Source organism: Tamandua tetradactyla, chromosome 26 (genome assembly GCF_023851605.1).
Source record: "Tamandua tetradactyla isolate mTamTet1 chromosome 26, mTamTet1.pri, whole genome shotgun sequence".
In the NCBI taxonomy this organism is placed as follows: Eukaryota; Metazoa; Chordata; class Mammalia; order Pilosa; family Myrmecophagidae; genus Tamandua; species Tamandua tetradactyla.
The window spans coordinates 2,612,929-2,632,351 of NC_135352.1; the positions used below are offsets into that span (position 1 = coordinate 2,612,929).

Genomic DNA, 19,423 nt, shown 5'->3' on the forward strand with positions numbered 1-19,423 from the left:
TAACCAAAACAATAGGCCAAGCCCTCAATCTTGGAGGTTGACCCAATGAAATTTATCCCTGCAAAGGACAGGCTAAGCTTTCTTAAAATTAGGCTTAAGAGTCACCCCAGAAAACCTCTTTTGTTGCCCAGATGTGCCCTCTCAGCCAACACGGCAAGTAAACTCACTGCCTTCCCTCCTCTGTATGGGACATGACTCCCAGGGGTGTAAAACTCCCTGGTAACATGGGAAGAAATCCTAGGATGAGCTGGGATTTGGCATCAAGGCATTGATAAATGCCTTCTCAACCAAAAGGAGGAAGACAGAAATGAGACAAAGTTTAAATTCTCTTTACTTTGTGTCATTTCTCTCTTCCTGCTTTTGGTTGAGGAGAGTTCAAACAGAGTCGAGAGGCTATCCTGGAGGTTATTCTTACACATTATACAGTTATCCCTTTTAGTTTATGCTTTATTACAGTGGCAAGAGGGAAATACCTGATAATGTTGAGCTGTGTTCCAGTAGCCGTGTTTCTTGAAGATGACTGCATAATGATATAGCTTTTGCAATGTGACTGCACAATTGTGAAAACCTTGTGTCTGATGCTCCTTTTATCTATAGTTTGGACAGATGAGTAAAAAATATGGATAATAAACAAACAAGTAATAGGGGTAACAAAGGTTAAAATAGAGTAGATTGAAATACTAGTGGTCAATGAGAGGGACGGGTAAGGGGTATGGCATGTATGAGTTTTTTCTATTTCTTTTGCTGAAGAGATGCAAATCTAAAAAAAATGATCATGGTAATGAATACACAACTACGTGATGATATTGTGAGCCATCATTCACAACTATGCCAAGAATGTTATATGTCAAGAACATTTCTTTGTTTGTTGTTTAAAACAAGAATATTTTTTTAAAAAATGGAAGTGGCAAATCCAGGACTGTGCTTACCCAGGTCCCCAGAAAGTAATGCTTACATGAGGGGTTGAGAAATATGCCCATCAAATATGAGTGTGTTGCAATACCAGAAAGCCTTCCCTCTTAACAAATGAATGCAGAGGACCCCCAATTTATTGATGTGCCACCAGATGCTCTGTGCTGATTTATTGATGGGTAAGCCTAAATGAAGCCATCTGGTGTTCACTGGGAAGTAGTCACTGGTTCTCTTACATCAGGCAGATGATATATACCTTCAAGGACTGGAAAAAGTGCCCAGTGGGCTAAACTGTTAATGGTGCTAATCCACGGACACTTAGATCTAAGTACCCTTGTGTACTTGTTTTTTTGCCTCATGAGGGAAGCCATCACAAAAGAATTAAGTTTGGCCAGGTTTTTGGGCTGTATGATTGGAGAGTCAACCACATATCCCTTAAGTGTAATGAAGAGATCTTTGGAAACAATGGGTGGTGTGGAAAGGCAGTGTTATGTTGTACATGTTTATGTATATGGTATGGATCCTATTACAATAAGATGACTTTGGAATAACAAAGCCAATAAGGGATACTCAAAACTGCTTTTCACACCCAATGAGGCTTGAGGTCCTCGTGGGAGAGAGGCTGAGGATGGTCCCTGGTAGCTGACTTTCCCATGACTGCTCCCACTTCAGTGTGGATCCAACACTTAACATGCAAATTTTGATACCATGAAATTACAGGATCACTAAAATGGGCTACTTCTCTGAAGAAATTTGTTATGTAGTCGTCTGGTTGGCGAGCTGCTGGAATGTGATATACCAGAAACAGAAAGGCTTTTAAAAGGAGGAATTTATTAAGTTGCAAGTTTACAGTTCTAAGGCAATGAGAATGTCCCCATTAAAGCAAATCTATAAAGATGTCCCAGTTAAGGCACCACCAAGAGGTTACTGTCACTCAAAAGAGGCCAATGAAGTTCAGGGTTTCCCTCTCAAATGGAAAGGCACATGGCAAACGTGATAACAGCTGACTTTCTCTACAGGCTTCTTGTTTCATGAAGTTCCCTCAGGGGTGTTTTCCTTTTTCATCTCCAAAGGTCTCTGGCTGTGTCCACTCACTCAGCTCTTGTAATTCTCGTGGCTCTGAAGCATTCTCCAAAATGCTTCCTCATTTAAAGATCCCAGTAAACTAATCAAGACCCACCTGGAATGGGTAGAGTCACATCTCCCTCTAATCAAAGGTTAAAACCTATAAGTGGGTGTGTTACACCTCTGTGGAGATAATATAATCAATTTTCCAACATACAGAGAAAAGGGATTAAAAGAAATGGGTGCCTTCAAAGAAGGATCAAGATTAAAACATGCCTTTTCTACGGCACTTAATCCTTTCAAACTGGAACATGTAGAAACTGAATTTTACTTCAGATCCTGTGACATTCTAAAATAACAGACTCCAATTTTCTTTTAAAAACATAATAGTCTCTATATACCTAACATGTCAACTTCAGTTTCCTTCTGTTCTCAAGTTTTCTGCTTTTTCTTTCCATTCTTAGATATACACAAGTCTTCTCATGTCTGTATGTAATGAAAGTTATGAAAAGACAACCACTTCTTGGCTTTTTTTTATGGGGAAATCAATCAGTTCTTCAACATTTCATAAAATATAAGCTGTAGTGCTGAGAACACAAATACTTCTAGTGTCCCCAATTTCAGTTGGAAAGCATTCACCAGTCTTAAAATTAGGAATATAGCTGGAGAATCTTCATATATGCATGCTCTGGACAATAATTCTTACAAAGTTAATCTCAAAGACAGGATTCCCACATTTGGACTATCATAATGACATTGCCTCTGGGCTTTTGGAATCTATTAGCTTTTTGATTATTAAGATAATTATTCCAGCGGGTTTACACTGATACTCCCTAATGGGCCACTAGTGATGGGAAATGGGAACTCTCTGAACCTCTGCTTGACTCAATGAACTACTGTGTGCAGGACCCTTTCACCCTGATAAACATGTCATTATTTAAATAAAGTACTCTTCCCTTTAAGATCAGAAACAAAGTAAAAATATCTGCTCCTACTCTTCAGATATTTACTCACTAACCCCCCAAAATGCCCAGCATTGTTACATTAGACAACCAGAAAGCATATTTACTCTAGAAACTCCCAAATCACAGACTTCACATTGTCCTATCCCCAAACCTATAGAGTTTTGACCACTTATCTCTATAACTCAGTCACCAAATATCCAATTTGCCATATCCCTCAAACACTATTCCAACATTGAGACACAATAGCATAAGCCTACAACCTCCCCAATTATTGAATAAATGATTTCTCAAGATTTTACATTGAATACATTCTCCATAATGAAATTTCTGGATCTCCCCCAAAGGGGTTCATTCTGCCAATAAAGACTTTCTCCTTTAATTTAATGTTTTGGTGACTTTTCCACCTAATTTCCTATTATCACGGTTATCCATAAACTAAATATTTTTAGCACACCAAAGCTTGTGTTTGAGTGACAGCACACCTAATTACTTACCTAGTGATTCATTCCAATGGAGTTCACTCATTTTATTTAAAGCATAAATTACATATTAAGGTGCTCTACTATTAAGAGCATAGAATTCCTCACATGTAATTTATCTTGTTAACTTTCAGAGACATAGATTAGGATTTTCCATTTCTATTAGATTTATATTCTGAGTTCTCTCATATGGTATATCATCAGGCCAACTACTAAGCAGTTTGTTAATGATATTCATATGGATGTTCTCCCATATAAGTTTCCTTATTTTACCAACAACGGTACTGATGACTAAAGCCAATACCATGTTAATTTCAGACAGTTTTTCTTCAGTATGTGTGTTCTCCAGTGTGTTTTGAGGTTAAAACTATGGCTTAAACTTCTTTAATTCTAAGTATGTAGTGTGAGTTCTCTCATTCCAACTATAGTTAGAATATTATATAATATTGGAAGGCTTCCCCACATTGATGACATTCATAAGCTTCCTCTCAAGCTTGAATAATTTCATGTTGTCTAAGGTTATGGTTTCTGTCCACTGGGCATTATCTCATGTTGCCTAAGGGCAGAACTATGATTGAGAGCTTTCTTACATAGATGACATTCATGGAGTTTTCCTCTAGTCTGTATTCTTTCATGTCATCTGAAGGTATATCAATCAATGAAGTCTTGCCCATATGTATGGCATTCATCAGGTTTCTCTCCAGTGTGAATTCTCTCATGTCGTTTAAAATGAGAATATTGGCTGAAGGCTTTCCCACATTGAGGACATTCATAGGGTTTCTCTCCAGTGTGGGTTCTCTCATGTTGTCTGAGGACATGACAATGAATGAAGGCCTTTCCACATGTATGGCACACATGGGGTTTCACTCCAGTGTGTGTTCTCTCATGTTGTCGAAGATTAGAAGACTGACTGAAGGCTTTCCCACATGTATGGCATACATAGGGTTTCTCTCCAGTGTGAGTTCTCTTATGTTTTTGAAGATCATTAGATTGATTGAAGGCTTTTCCACATGTATGGCATACATAGGGTTTCTCTCCAGTATGAATTCTCTTATGTTTGTGAAGGTGAGAAGATTGGCTGAAGGCATTCCCACATAGATTACATTTATAGGGTTTCTCTCCAGTGTGAATTCTCCAATGTTGTCTAAGGTCAATAAATCTAATGAATGCTTTCCCACATAGAAGGCATTCACATAGTTTATCTCTACTTTGAGTTCCACTGTACTGTCTGTAGCCAGAGCTTTCAATGAAGGCTTTAGTACTTTGTAGGCATTCATTTGATTTACTTCTCATGTGAATCTGCTTATGTTCATTAAAAGATGACTGGTCACTGAGGACTTCTCCAAGTGGTTTGCTTAAATATGGATTTTCTCTCATGGGAATTAATCCATCTGGAGTCACTGTGGATCTGAGAGTGGAATCTTCTTGAAAATAAATACATTTAAAGGAATTCTTTTGAGTGTGAGATATCTGCTGTGGGGAATTAGATGAGAAATTGTCAAGCATTTGAACATTTACATACATTTCTTCATTTCCTCATTTAAATTCTCAAGAAATCCTTTAAAGTCTCCAAATAAAATCTTTCCCAATTTAGTTCCATATACACATTAGTCACTTTCATGGATAAGCATTTTCTTTAATATACCATCCCAATTACAGAGTGATCTGATCAACTTCAAACTTTAGGATGTTTCAAAATTTGTGTATGTGAATCTCATTTATGAAATCATCTTTATAGTAACTCAGAATTCTGTTTAGTTTAATTTTTACCTAAATTCGAACTGTCACAGATTTTTCATGGATTAGCCTTTAATTTCAACGTTAATTACAACTAGGTGATTGTACTGAATTTCTCATTTACTCAATTCCCAGGTGTTTGGAAAACTAGGGTTCACACCAGTGAATCTTACCCATGATGTGATGTCAGAATTTCCATTCCTGTAGGTAAATTGCATTAATATTTCTTGCTTTTCATAGGGAAAGTTCCTGCCTATAATAATGTGAGGAAAAAATTTAATAAATTGTTAAGAGTAGCATCATGGTAATAAAAATATTGGAAAGTCAAAAATATACTAGAATATTTTAAACTTTGACACTTGGCTGAGAGGTAATCATACTAAGGAATATTCTAGGCAGAAGGCATTAAAGGACATTAAAAATCAGAGATTTTCAGGACTGAAAATATGACAAAAATAAAGAGTTGGGATGTCAGGGAGGAAAAAGAAGGAAAATCTTCCAAGAGTTAGACAAAGATAAGATTTATTACATGAGAATTCAATTCCAACAGTAATGAATATCCCTTTCCCAAAATCAAAGACACTTGAATAGAGCTTGATAAGTTTAGACAATAATGACCACATATGAAGAAAATTTCCCCAATATCCTTACCTACATTACAGAAATCATAATGCACTTCAGGAAACCCAAAGTTGATACTTCCAAGAACTTATTCACTTATTTATAAGGCCCCTCTACTACTAATGTACAGGTTCCTAGAACTCACTTGGACTCTGGTTTTGGAGAAATTCCATTCCTTCTCTCCAGACTGTGTCTTCCTGTTGCAACTGGGAAAACACAACTGATTTGCAGACTTGACATCCTGTTTATAGGAAAAAAGATACCTGGAATTTCAGTTAAGTATTAATAATATATTATCAAGCCCATGGCAGGCTACCAAGGTAAGCACTGAAGTTCAACAAGATAAAAGTACTTTGAATATGGAACACTAACAATATCTCACCAACAAAGGGTAACTGTTGATCTTCTTCTCATTATACTGGGGACCTGTGGTTGTTATGGCCCATGCATAAGTTCAGAAAGATGCAGAATTCTCCATATTCTTAAAAGAGGGAAATTCTATGTTGCCACAATTGCTGATTATTATTTTTTAAAATGATCCAAAAATCATAAATTGCACCAAAACAATCTAAATTCTATGTGGGGCATAATATATGCAGTGTTTTTCCTAATGTGTTCTGAAGCTTCAGCATAGCCCTTAGAGCAGAATAATTATTTCAAAATTTATAGTCCACTATTTATTCATTAAAAGATTATTCACTGACTTCCCAGGATCGTTGTGAATATTGGAGATTAAGATTCAAAGACATTAAGTTGTGGTCAAGAATCTTAAATTCTATGGGGGTGAACTAGATATAAGTTAAAAGTTAGAAAATATATTTCATTTAGGTGGCTGAATGTGCTATAAAATAATTTAAATTTACTAACAATATAACATTTAAAATATAAGGAATATAAAAAGATTAATATAAAAGATAATAAGAGAGGCTGACCTAGGTCTTGAAATAAATGGCATATGATAGATATGATAGATATGAAGTAGATTAGATAGGTGATTGATAGATACATATTATGGATAGATGAATTTCTGGAGACTCACCCACTGAAACCAGATGACTGATATTCTCCTGCATCACTTCTCTGAACAGCTTTCTCTGGGATGTGTTTAGCAATGCCCACTCTTCCTGGGAGAAGTCCACAGCAACATCTTTGAAGGTCATCAACTCCTAACATATCACAGAAATTTGGGTTCACACAAGGCCATTCTTGACAAAGTCCTGAGTGTGATGCTTAAAATGACTGCACTGAGGAAGCAGAGACTGTATATAAAACTGAAAATGTGTTTGGAGTTCCAGTAAGATCAATCTCAATAATCAACTGCCATCTGCCTTTCAGATACATTCACAGACCGACAGACATTCTGAATATACACAACCTCATTGTAAAGGAATAGCAAATGACCGGCGGTGTGATATACACCTGAAAAATTTCCAAAAAGACTTGTAATTATGACTTTCTGATGCTGATTACAATATTTGTTCTACAGCATGCCCAACTAAAATGATCTCTTCCACCAATCTCAGGTAAATCTATTGACTCATCATAAGACAAGAAATATCAATGATATATTTTTAATAAATGACTAGGATTGGATTATTCCTGTATAAGATGACCACACTTCCCTCTCATTTATAAAACTGTTTACCACCATGTTATACATTTGAACAGATCTAATGCACTAATGTGTAAAGTGCTTTCTCTCTAAATTCAATTCACTGGTCTATTATTTATAAATTTTGGCAGGGGAATTTGAAGCAGTATTTAGAATTCTGCAGAACTGAATAGGTTTCACACAGAATTCCAGATCATTAAATGCTAACTCAGTGAATTTTGTATAACTCAGTTGCTCAAGATAATGTTAAGTATAGTTGGTAAAGGATCACAAGTCAAGGACCTCTGAGACAATTGTACTGAAAGATGGCCCTGGTCTGACCATTACTGTGGTAGAAGTCTTCCCATTCTCAACATTTTCTAGAGCCTACAACACCAGTTTTCATTGTCCCTCTTAAGTCTTCATCTCATCTGTCTGTTCAAAACTTAAAAAAGCCCTTCACTGCTTCTGGTCTCTTCAAACCTTGAAAATTTCTCATAGGACAATAAATTTTACTCTACATAAGGAAACAATACTTTTTATATATTGACTCCATTTATAAAATTTGAATAAAGGTGATTTACAAAAATTGAAATTGGGAAACTGGGGACAATATTCCTAAGGAAATTTTTATTTTTAATATTTTAAAATGTGCAAATATATTTTATCAATAATTTAAGAAAGTTAAAATTGGGAAAAATAAATGAATGATTCCATCCTAACCTTCTCTCATACTGTAGTCAACAACACAGTCTCATACTCTAGCATGTGTAAAGCTGGGCTGATAGAATGCACCTGCTGAAACATCAGCCTTCTGTCTGACTGCTAACTACTGCTCTTACTCATCTCTATCACCTAGATTCACCACACGCCTAAGCAAACTTCAGCGACTGACAGGATCCCATGAGTGCATTATTTCTCCAATGAGGCCATGGGTTAGAAAAAAAAAACTTCCATCTTTTAAGAGAATATACATCCTTAATGGAGGTTGGAACAAACTACTGTAATGTTGGGAAGGAGATTACTTAGTGATGTGCCCCAAATTTTACCATAAGCATTCTATTGTCAGGACAAACTAAACTGAAGCTCAGATCCTTGAACAGCTCATGAGTGAACGCAGATTTATGACGAGAGAAACCTCCCCATCTGCTGGCAACAGTGGTATAACTTCAGTTGAAGAATTCCCCACTTACCTGTGTTGGCATTGTCAATAGCTCAGCTGAAGAGGTTTTCCTTTGGATTTTCACTCAAAACCAGACCAACAGTAGGTGAGTAAAGCTGAGAAAAAAGACAGAAGCCTTCAAACTCAAATCTTGACCACAATTCAGATTCACCTATCATGAATCCCAGCCCTTCATCTGGGAGTAAACCCAGTCCAATCAGCAGGAACATGAAGTACAGTCCAAGAGAAATAGAATATGGTTTCTCCTCTCCCTGGGTCAATATGTAGGAGTTCCTGGTTTCTCCAGCAAACAATGATATGAATACCTTCATTTTACAGATAAGGATAGGAAAATCACTGAATTCTATGTATTAATATTCCATGGCATTCAGAGACTTTTAATTTCCTTCCTGATTCCAAAACACAGGAATTCCTCAGCCATGTCTCATCTGGAATTAGGTCTCCACCATCAGAGAATGCAATCTGGAATTATTCTGATATAATTATACTTGGTTGATGCACTAGCATTGGTTTTCTAATATCTATTCTTGTCCTTTGAACTGTCACTACCTCTTTTACTCTAACCTGTATCAGCCCTTCTGGGCACACTTGACTGAAATCATCTTGGTTCTTTCACATGTGATATATAACAATGTAACATTCTTGGCACTAAGTTCTAGATCTCACCCCAATGAATTTGGATATCACCCAAAAACTTCATTTAATTATGGAGTAGATCTATTCAAGGTCTGCATCACTTTGGAGGACCAATGACACCTATCATGCAAACCTAACCATGAAAAGCCCCTGCACCAGAAAATACCAGAAGTACATGGGTCATTAATGCCATGGTCATGCGCCATAATCCTCATAGCATCAGAAGGCTCAGAAAACATGAAGAGATTTCAGAGAAAATCTATTTGGCCACTATGATATCTTTCTACAGGGGTGGTTGAAATCTTTTTCATACATTAATCATCAGCTATGAAATCCCATATTTCATTATTTATATATGTGAACTGATGTGCATAATGTAAATCCTCTAAAACATCATTAAGAACTATATGCACTATATGCATTTCATGGACAAATAATGATGTGTCATAAACAAAGATAGGACTAACTCATTCATTTGTACCGGAAGTCCAGGGAAAAAAATGGTTGCATTAAATACACTTGGAGAATTTTATATATACATAAATTATTTTATTTTTTTATTAATTAAAAAAATTAACAAACAAAAACATTAACATATCATTCCACTCTACATATATAATCAGAATTCTTAATATCATCACATAGTTGCATATTCATCATTTCTTAGAACATTCGCATCAATTTAGAAAAAGAAATAAAAAGACAACAGAAAAAGAAAAAAACAATAACAGAAAAAAAAGATTATGCATACCATACCCCTTACCCCTCACTTTCATTGAGAATTATATATTTTTAAAAAGTTTCATCCTCATACTAAAACTGATGATAAAAGAACAATATTTCTGAGGTCCCTTTGAGTATTTAACTCATCAGTCAATAAACATCTGAGTATTTACCAGATCTGTCCACTTGAAGATGACTCTAATTACCTCTGTCTTGCCTATTACTGCATCTGACAAAGTACATTACTAAGTTATACTTTAGGTCAAAATGCAGTCCTGACTCCTAATACTTTCAGACACATTGTGATAATTGAATCACTCTTCTACAGAGTATAATCACTTCAAGTCCCATGGCTTTGAATCTCACATAATCTCACATTTCACATTTCTTTCATCAGATAGGATTAAAATCATAGTATTCAGAAGAATAACATAATCTGACAAATCAACTCAGTTTAGGATAAAATCTCTATAATTATCCTTGCATTCATATCCATTAATTATTCTTCCTCTCTCTCAATGAAGGGGTGAGTTACCCCTGATTAGATTCCTATCTTTCCTGTTTCTTCAGAAACTATATTAGTGATTAAAATTGAAATCTTTACCAGCAACCTCTCCGCTTATCACAAGCAATCCCGTCATCATTTAAAATCATTTACTCTTCTTTTTTGAAGCAAAATGCCCCTGTAGCAATTTCCTCTCTTATCATGTTCCCCCTTTCAGAGTCAAACTGTATGACCAATTTTACCTGTTCCTCACACTACCTCAAATGATGACTAACCAATATCACTAAAGACATCTCTAAAATAAATCATGCTATGATCTCCAATGAACTCCCCATAAACAAATCTGGTCTCTAGATCTGAGTTTATAACTTGGAACCAAAGAACTATTGGTCCATGACCTGTTTTTAGTATCAATTTTTCCTAGAATTTGCTGATATCTCAGTTCCCTGTGCTTATTAAAGCTATTCTAGTCACTCCTACATCTTATGTTCTGCTTGGTACTCCTCAAGCAATGTTAGAATATCACACGACTCAAAGCTATCTTCTCTTTCTACCCATTTCTAGAGTTGAAGTAACTGGGGAAGTAAAAATAATCAAATACCAATAAAATTTTAACATTTTAAGCAACTACTCTGAAAGAACAATATACAGAAACTGACAATATTTATAAACAGAAATGGGCAATGAGAGTTCACATCTGTTTAGAAAACTTCCCAGAATACAAAATTAAGAGGGGACACTGAGGTCAATTCAACTTTTTAGGCAAATTCCACAGAATAATACAATAGTGCTCCTCCCAAAGTTCTGACCTATTCAGCATCTCCATCTATGGTAAAATTCAATCTTTGTATGCCCACTGTATAGGAATAAATATTTGACAGGTCTAATGATTGATCATCTAACAAATACCAAACCCTAGTTGCACAGATACTTAACCTAATCAGGGTTTCATTCCATCAGACAGAACCTGTTCACCTTGACTGGATTTACAAGCTAAATTGAAATTAAAGCCTCAAACTCGTGTAAAGTTTATACAGGTATGCCTAAGATATACTTCTGGAGGACCTCTTTTGTTGTTCAGATGTGGCCTCATCCACGCTACGCCCAACTCTGTAAGTGAACTCATTGCACACATCCTTACATAGGACATGACATCCCACTGTATACCAGCCTGCACAAGCTAGACAAACTGAGGCCCCATATGGAACTGTCATCCCCCAAGCCATGGAGGCTGGTGCCCCTCCCCCATGAAGGCAGCAAGCTGGTTCCCAGAGGATAAAGTAAATAGACTTAACTAGCAGCAAGGGTTTAGCTGAACCAAGTGCCACTTGTGGATTAATTCAGGCTACTGAAAATAGGCTCCCAGCACAAAAAGAACACTGGAATAAGCATTAAAGGTACTAGGAATTTTTGTCCTAGTAGAGAGGAGATTGGGCTGACAGGTGAAAAAAAAACCCTAAAGCCTTTTGAGTTAGACAGCACAAAATGCTGTAAAAGGGCTGGACTCAGGGTTCCAGGAAGATGGCAGAACAGAGGTTCTGGGAAGATGGTGGAACAGGACAGGTTATATTCACTTCTGCTCCAAGAAACAGCTAGAGCAGGGATGGAAAGATGACTGAAACAGTGATTCCAGGGTGTAAGTGACCCAGGAGGGTCTTTATGAAAACTGAAGAATTGAGATACAGAGAACTGGACACTGTCTAGATGGCACAAACAGGCTAACATACCCCTTTCCAAACAGAAGCCCGGAAACCTCGGGAGTGCACAGATGGGGAGACCAGGACTAGAAGCGGACTGTATCTATGTCCCGAATGCTGCACCCTGCTCCTGCACTCCAAGGTCTGCCTGAGCTGCACCCAAGGCTCCAGCACCACACATCTACAACCCCACAACATGCACCACATGCTCAAAGGCACCAGTGCCTATATCTGTATGGCAGAGCATCACTGTACTGTTGTGCCCTGCCCTGCACCTGCATCCTGCTCCACATCCATCTAGCAAATCCAAAGCTTTAGACTACTGGAAGATATCAGCTTGCAAATTAAACAAATCAAGATATTTACATGTCCTGAAGACAATAGATCACTAAGCATATCAAGATGCAAACAAATAAACAAAAAAAGATGCAAACAGATATAGTCCCACTTAATGATCAACTTAAAACACCACAGGAGACACAGACTTTGGAACAACTAATCAAAGATGTATGTATAACTCTACTAAATAAAATAAAATAGGATGGTGTGCTGGTTTGAATCTGTGGTGGACCCCAGAAAAGCCATGTCCTTTAATCCTCACTCAATACTGCCAGCTGGGAGCTTTTTGATTGTTCCCATGGAGATGTGACTCCACCCACTTCAGGTGGGTCTTGATTAGTTTACTGGAATCCTTTAAAAGAGGAAGCATTTTGGAAAAGGTCTGAAATCTGAGACAGCAGAGAATGATGATAGAATGATGAGAGCCATGTAACAGAGAACTGACTGACACCACCAGAGACCTTTGGAGATGAAGAATCAATACATCCTCAGTAAAGCTTCAAGAAAGAAGCCAGGAAAGAAAGCTAGCAGAAGCCGCTATGTTTGACATGTACATTTCCAGTTGAGAGAGAAACCTTCAACTTCATCAGCCTTTCTTGAGTGAAGGTAATCTCTTGTTGATGAATTAAATTGGACATTTTTATAGACTTGCTTTAATTTGGACATTTTCTTGGCCTTAGAACTGTAAACTTGCAACTTAATAAATTTCCCCTTTTAAAAAGCCATTCTGATTTTGGTATGTTGTATTCTGGCAGCTAGTGAACTAGAACAGATGGCTAAAGGCACAAAGGAGCTCAAGAAGACATTAGAAGAGCATAAAGAGGAATTCGAGAAAATAGAAAAACAGCAGTTGTTACAGAGATTAAAGATGCTGTATACCAAATAAAAAGTACACTTGAAAATGCACAACAGCAGATTTGAAGAGACAGAAGAAAGAATAAGCAAGCGAAAGACAGGATAATTGATTTCAAACACTCAAAACAACAAATGGAAAACTTTGAATTGGATCTCAGGGAAATGATGGACAAAATAAAGAGCACAAATATAAGAACCACTGGTGTCCTAGAAGAAGAGAAGAGAAAAGGGCTAGGAAGATTAATGCAGAATATAATGGGGGAAAACACCCCTACTTTTATAAAGGACAAAAATATGCAAATGACAGAAGCCCGATGAACTCAAAACAGAATAAATCCAAACAGGCCTTCCCCAAGACAAATGCTAATCTGCCTGTCAAATGTTGAAGAGGAGGAGAAAATCCTGAAAGTGGCAAGAGACAAACAATCTACTACATTTAAGGGAAAACACATAAAGTGGAGTTCAGACTACTCAACTGGAACTATGGGGGAACTTCAAGGCAGGGATATGATATATTTAAGATTCTAAAAGAGGATGACTCCCAGCCAAGAATTCTGTATCCAAACTGTCCTGCAAAACTGAAGGAAAGAACAAAATTTTCACAGATAAACCAAGGCTGAGAGAATATGTCAACAAGAGACAAGCTCTACAAGAAATACTAAAAGCAGTATTGCAAGTTGAAAGAAAAAAGGAGAGGGAGGGCTGGAGGAGGGCAGAGTTGAAGAGTACCAGTAAGGGTACTTAAAGGGTAAAAAGGGAAAGAAGGAAAAGCTTATATAGAGAGCTGACAGACAAAATCCAAAGTTTAAGATGGTGGATTTAAGAATTTAGGAATGCCTAGAATATACAATGATAGTGATTAAACATACAAATTAAAAAATGTTTTTGCATGAGGAAGAATGAAGGAACGTCAATATTGTAGGGTGTTGGAAACAGACAGTCATTCATATTTAAAAATTTCAACTTTTGAGTGAGACTAAAGCAAGAAATGTTTATTTGGTACAAAATTTATATTTTGACTAGTGCATTTTCTAATTTAACTTATATGGTGACAATATAATCGAACATTAATTGAACACCATAGGTACATGGAACCTTGAATAGGGCATTGGGTTCTGTTGGTTTGTCCAGGTTATAGTATGATGCCCCAATAAATCCCAGAGTGATTTGAACAGTGAATAAAAAGGTATTTGCAAAGTCCCCTTGAGGGAATGGGGAGAATGGGGGAAAAATTCAACTTCCTCATTTGGAGAATTCCTGATATTCTTGCAAGCAGTGAGGACAACCAAATCAACAGGCTGAGCCATCAATCTTGGGGTTTGCCCCTATGAAACTTATCCCTGCAAAGGACAAGCTAAGCCTACTTAAAATTAGGCCTTAGAATCACCCCCAGAGAACCTCTTTTGCTACTCATATGGAGCCTCTGTCTCAATCAGCCAACACAGCAAGAAAACTCACTGCCCTCCCACCTCTGCATCAGACATAATTCCCAGGGATGTAAACCTTCCTGGCAATATGAGACAGAAATCCTAGGATGAGCTGGGACTCAGCATTAAGGCATTGAGAAATGCCTTCTTAAGCAAAAAGGGGAAGAGAGAAATGAGACAAAATAAACTGTCAGTGGCTGACAGATTTGAAACAGAGCTGAGAGGTTATCTTGGAGGTTATCCTTGCACATTATATAGATATCCCCTTTTCAGTACATGGTGTAATAGAGTGGCTACAGGGAAGTACCTGAAACTGTAGAGCAGTGTTCCAGTAGCCATTCTTATTAAAGATGATTATATAATGATATAGCTTTTGCAATGTGACTCTGTGACTGTGAAAACCTTGTGTCTGATGCTCCTTTAAACTATGCTATGGACAGATGACTAAAAGAAATATGAGTAAGAAATAAATAAATAATAGAGGGAACAAAGGTTAAAATAAATTGAATAGATTGAAATGCAAGTGCTCAATGAGAGGGAGGGGTAAAGGGTATGGCATGTATGAGTTTCCTTTTTTTCTTTTTTATTTCTTCTGCTGGAGAGATGAAAACATTAAAAAAAACTGATCATGGTAATGGATATACAACTATGTGATGACACTGGGAGACACTAATTGTAACCATGTCAAGACTGTATGTCAAGAATGTTTATATGTTTCTTTGTTGTTTACAATAGAAATATTTTTTAAAAAATGCCTTTTCAGTAATAACTCTTAAAGTTAATGGACTAAATTTACCAATTAAAAGATACAAATTGGCAGAATGGATTAAGAAATATAATACAGATATATGCTGTTTACAAGAGACTCATCTTAGACACAAGGATATAGCTATACTAATATTGGACAAAATACATTTTAAATGTAAAGACATCAAAAGAGTCAAAGTAGGAAACCATATATTAATAAGAACAATTCATCAAGAAGAAATAACCATCGTAAATGTTAATGCTCCCAAACAAGGAGCTCCAAAGTACATTAGACAGACACTGGTAAAACTGAAGGGAGAGATAGATGTTTCAACAATAATAGGAGAAGATGACATCAATACATCACTCTCCTCTATAGACAGAACAACCAGACAGAAGATCAACAATGAAACAGAGAAGTGAAACAACTTGATAAATGAATTAGGCCTGAAGACACATAGAGGTCATTACATCCCAAAACACAAGGATATACATTCTTTCCTAGGGGTCATGAAACATCCTCCAGGATAGATCATATGCTGGGGTACAAAACAGGATTTTATAAATTTAAAAAACATTGAAATTACTCAAAGGACTTTCTCTGATCACAATGGAAAGAAGCTGGATCTAAGTAACCACTGTCATGGTTAGGGACATGTGTCAACTTGGCCAAGTTGTGATATCTGTTTATCTGGTTGGCAAGAGCTGACCTGTCTGCTGCAATGAGGACATGTCATAGGATTAGATCATAATCACGTCAGCTCCATCCACAGCTGATTCCATCTATAATCAGCCAAAGTGGAGTGTCTTCTACAATGAGTGATGCTTAATCTAATCACGGGAAGCCTTTTAAGGAGGACTCAGAGGAGACAGTTTCCATTCCTACTTCGGCTGGTGAGCCTCTCCTGTGGAGTTCATCCAGACCCTCCAATGGAGTCATTGGCTTCACAGCCTGCCCTGTGGATTTTGGACTCTGCATTCCTGCGGTCACATGAGACACTTTTATAAATTTTATATTTGCAAGTGCTCCCTGTTGATTCTGTTTCTCTAGAGAACCCTAACTAATACATCTTGGTGCCAGGAGTGGTTCTTAAAAAACAGAATCTTACAAATGGGTTTTTATGAATGGTTTTCTACTCTGACTGGACTCAGAGACACTAAGGACTCTGATTCCCATAATCAGAATGACACTCCCAATCCATGGAGTGAGTTGGCAAAAGAGATAGTCAAAATATCATCATTCTATTCTCCTACTGCTTCACTTGTACAAAGCCAGACTCTGGGGGATAATGTTTTTGACACCTTTACAGAGTTTTGTACAAATAAGAGGTATAGGGATGTTGGTTGGTTGTTGTTAGATACACTGGCTACATTAAGGGGTGAAAGGGATGGGCTTAAGGCTTCAAATGAGACGCTTAAGCACCATTTGACATAAGTAGATGTTTCTGTCAGTGTCCTGAAGGAAAATCTTATTTCCTGTAGCCATAGACTTGAGATTTCTGAAAATCAGACTCAGAATCTTATTGTTAGAGTAGCAACTTCACAACATAAACTGAAATCTCAATCTTACATGGTTAAGATGTCTGCTGTTAAACAGAGGGCATTGATTGCAAAGGAGTAGGACCCTGAAAAATAGGATGGTGACACGGATTCATAATGATGTCAGTGGAGAGGTTGAAACCCTAGGTCATGCTGAGTCTTCTCTAGATAACCCTGTAATAGTCTGCTTTGAGGACATAGCCACCCCACCTCCAGCCTGCCTTGAGGAGTTGGCAACCTAACCTCCACCTGAAGGGATTAGCCCTAGAGTGATTAATCCTGTTTCACCAGATGAAACTGCAAATGAATGCACTGAAGCATATGGTTTGGAAGATATTTCTAATTCTTTTCATGACCACCTGTATCACCCCTCATTTATTCCAGATCTAAAACTAGACTAAAGTCTCAAAATCCCCCTAAAGGTGAGGAGCAAAGTTTCACACATGAGGAGATAAATTATACTCCAAAAAAACTGTGTGAGTTTTCCAATTTATATAAACAGAAATCAGTGGAACATGTGTGGCAATGGATTTGAAGGGGTGTGGGATAATGGTGGGAGGAATATAAGGCTGGATCAGGCTGAATTTATTGATATGGGCCCACTAAGCAGAGATTCTACATTCAATGTTATAGCTTGAGGGGTTAGAAAAGGCATTAAGTTTGTTTGGATGGTTGGTTGAAACATGAATCAAAAGGTGACCAACATTACCTGAGGTTGAAATGCCAGAACTGCCCTGGAATCATGTAGATGAGGAGATCCAGAGGCTTAGAGAGATTGGAATGTTAGAGTGGACTTATCATGCAAAGCCTGCTCTAACACCCCAGGAATGTTTAAAGGATGCACCTTTTACAAGAACAGTGAGAAATAAATTTGTGAGACTAGGGCCATCATGCCTGAAGAGCTCTGTAGTTGCACTTCTCTGTAGGTCAGATATTACTATGGGGACTGCTGTCACTGATCTGGAATCTTTAAACACAATGGGGATGACTGGATCCTGAGTTGGCAGAAGCCAGGTGGCAGCACTTAACTGCCAAAGACAAGGTAGACATGCTATTATAATAGACATCAAACTCAAAGCAGGAGTCAAAATAATTTGACTCACAGAGATTTGTGACATTGGCTAGTAAATCATGGGGTACCTAGAAATACAACCGAAGGGCAATCTACAAAATTCTTGCTTGAGCTATATAAAAAAGAGTTCTAGATCAAGTGAACAGAAGTCTAACCTGAATTACAAAAAGAAAGATTCACAGTCCCTTAAACAATTTCCAGACTTGAGACAGTTTACAGACTCAAGCCCCTTGAATGAAGGGGATGCCTGGTCCCTTTAGGGGAGAACCCTGTTGCACTGCCACAAATCTATACTGTTAATCTTCCTCTCTTTGAGCCTTCCTCAATGAGACTGGCAGCCTTTCACCAGGGTAACTGTGCACTAGGGAAAAGGAAATGATCAGATATTTCATGGATTAGACACTGGTTCAGAAGTGACGTTAATTCAAGGGGAACCAAAATGTCACTCTGGCCCACCAGTCAGACCTGGGGCTTATGGAGGCCAGGTGATCAAGGGAGTTTTAGCTCAGGTCCATCTCAGAGTGGGTCCAGTGGGACCCGGACCGTTCTGTAGTTATTTCCCCAGTTCTAGAAAACATAATTGGAATAGACATACTGACCAAGTGGCAAAATCCCCACATTGGCTCTCTAATTTGTGCAGTGAGGGCTTTTATGGTGGGAGAGGCCAAGTGGAAGCCACCAGAACTGCCCCTACCTAGCAAAATAGTAAATCAGAAGCAATACCAGATTCCTGAGGGATTGCAGAGATTACTACCACTCTTAAGAACTTGAAGGATACAGGGGTGATGATTCCCACCACATCCCTATTCAACTCTCCTATTTGGTCTGTTCAGAAAACAGATAGGTCTTGGAGGATGTCAGTGGAATATCGTAAGCTCAACCATGTGGTAACTCCAATAGCAGTTGCTATTCCAGATGTGGCATCACTGCTTGAGCATATCAATACATTCTCTGGTACGTGGTATGCAGCTATTGATCTGGCAAATGCTTTTTCCTCAATAGCTGTTAGTAAGGACCACCAGAAATAGTTTGCATTCAGCTGTCAAGGTCAGCAATATACTTTCACTGTCCTACCTCAGAGTATAACAACTCTCCAGCCCTATGTCATATCTTGCCTGCAGAGACCTCGATCATTTCTCCCTCCCACAAGACATCACACTGGTCCATTATATTGACATCATGTTGATTGGACCTAGTGAGCAAGAAGCAGCAACTACTCTAGACTTACTGCTAAGGTATTTGTGTGTCAGAGGATGGGAGATAAATTCAACAAAAGTACAGGGGCCTTCTGCCTCAGTGAAATTTCCAGGTATCCACTGCTGTGGGGGTA

The 19,423-nt window shown here is 37.7% G+C and overlaps 1 protein-coding gene across 4 annotated transcripts in view; it reads right to left on the bottom strand.

The window, feature by feature from the left end:
• Window positions 1–1,723: 1,723 nt before the first annotated feature.
• Window positions 1,724–19,423, bottom strand: part of LOC143670019 (uncharacterized) — a 54,125-nt gene continuing 36,425 nt past the window's right edge. For 2 of the 4 annotated variants that reach the window (XM_077144702.1, XM_077144701.1), the window contains 5 exons: window positions 8,564–8,648; window positions 6,819–6,945; window positions 5,925–6,020; window positions 5,332–5,411; window positions 1,724–4,894 (listed from right to left, as the gene is read on the bottom strand). In XM_077144702.1, coding sequence (XP_077000817.1) covers window positions 4,073–4,894; window positions 5,332–5,411; window positions 5,925–6,020; window positions 6,819–6,945; window positions 8,564–8,575 — 1,137 coding nt within the window. In that variant the 5' untranslated portion in view covers window positions 8,576–8,648 and the 3' untranslated portion in view covers window positions 1,724–4,072. Of the gene's footprint in view, window positions 4,895–5,331; window positions 5,412–5,924; window positions 6,043–6,818; window positions 6,946–8,563; window positions 8,649–19,423 lie in introns of those variants that run through there. The other 2 variants (XM_077144703.1, XM_077144704.1) reach the window with 2 other exon arrangements.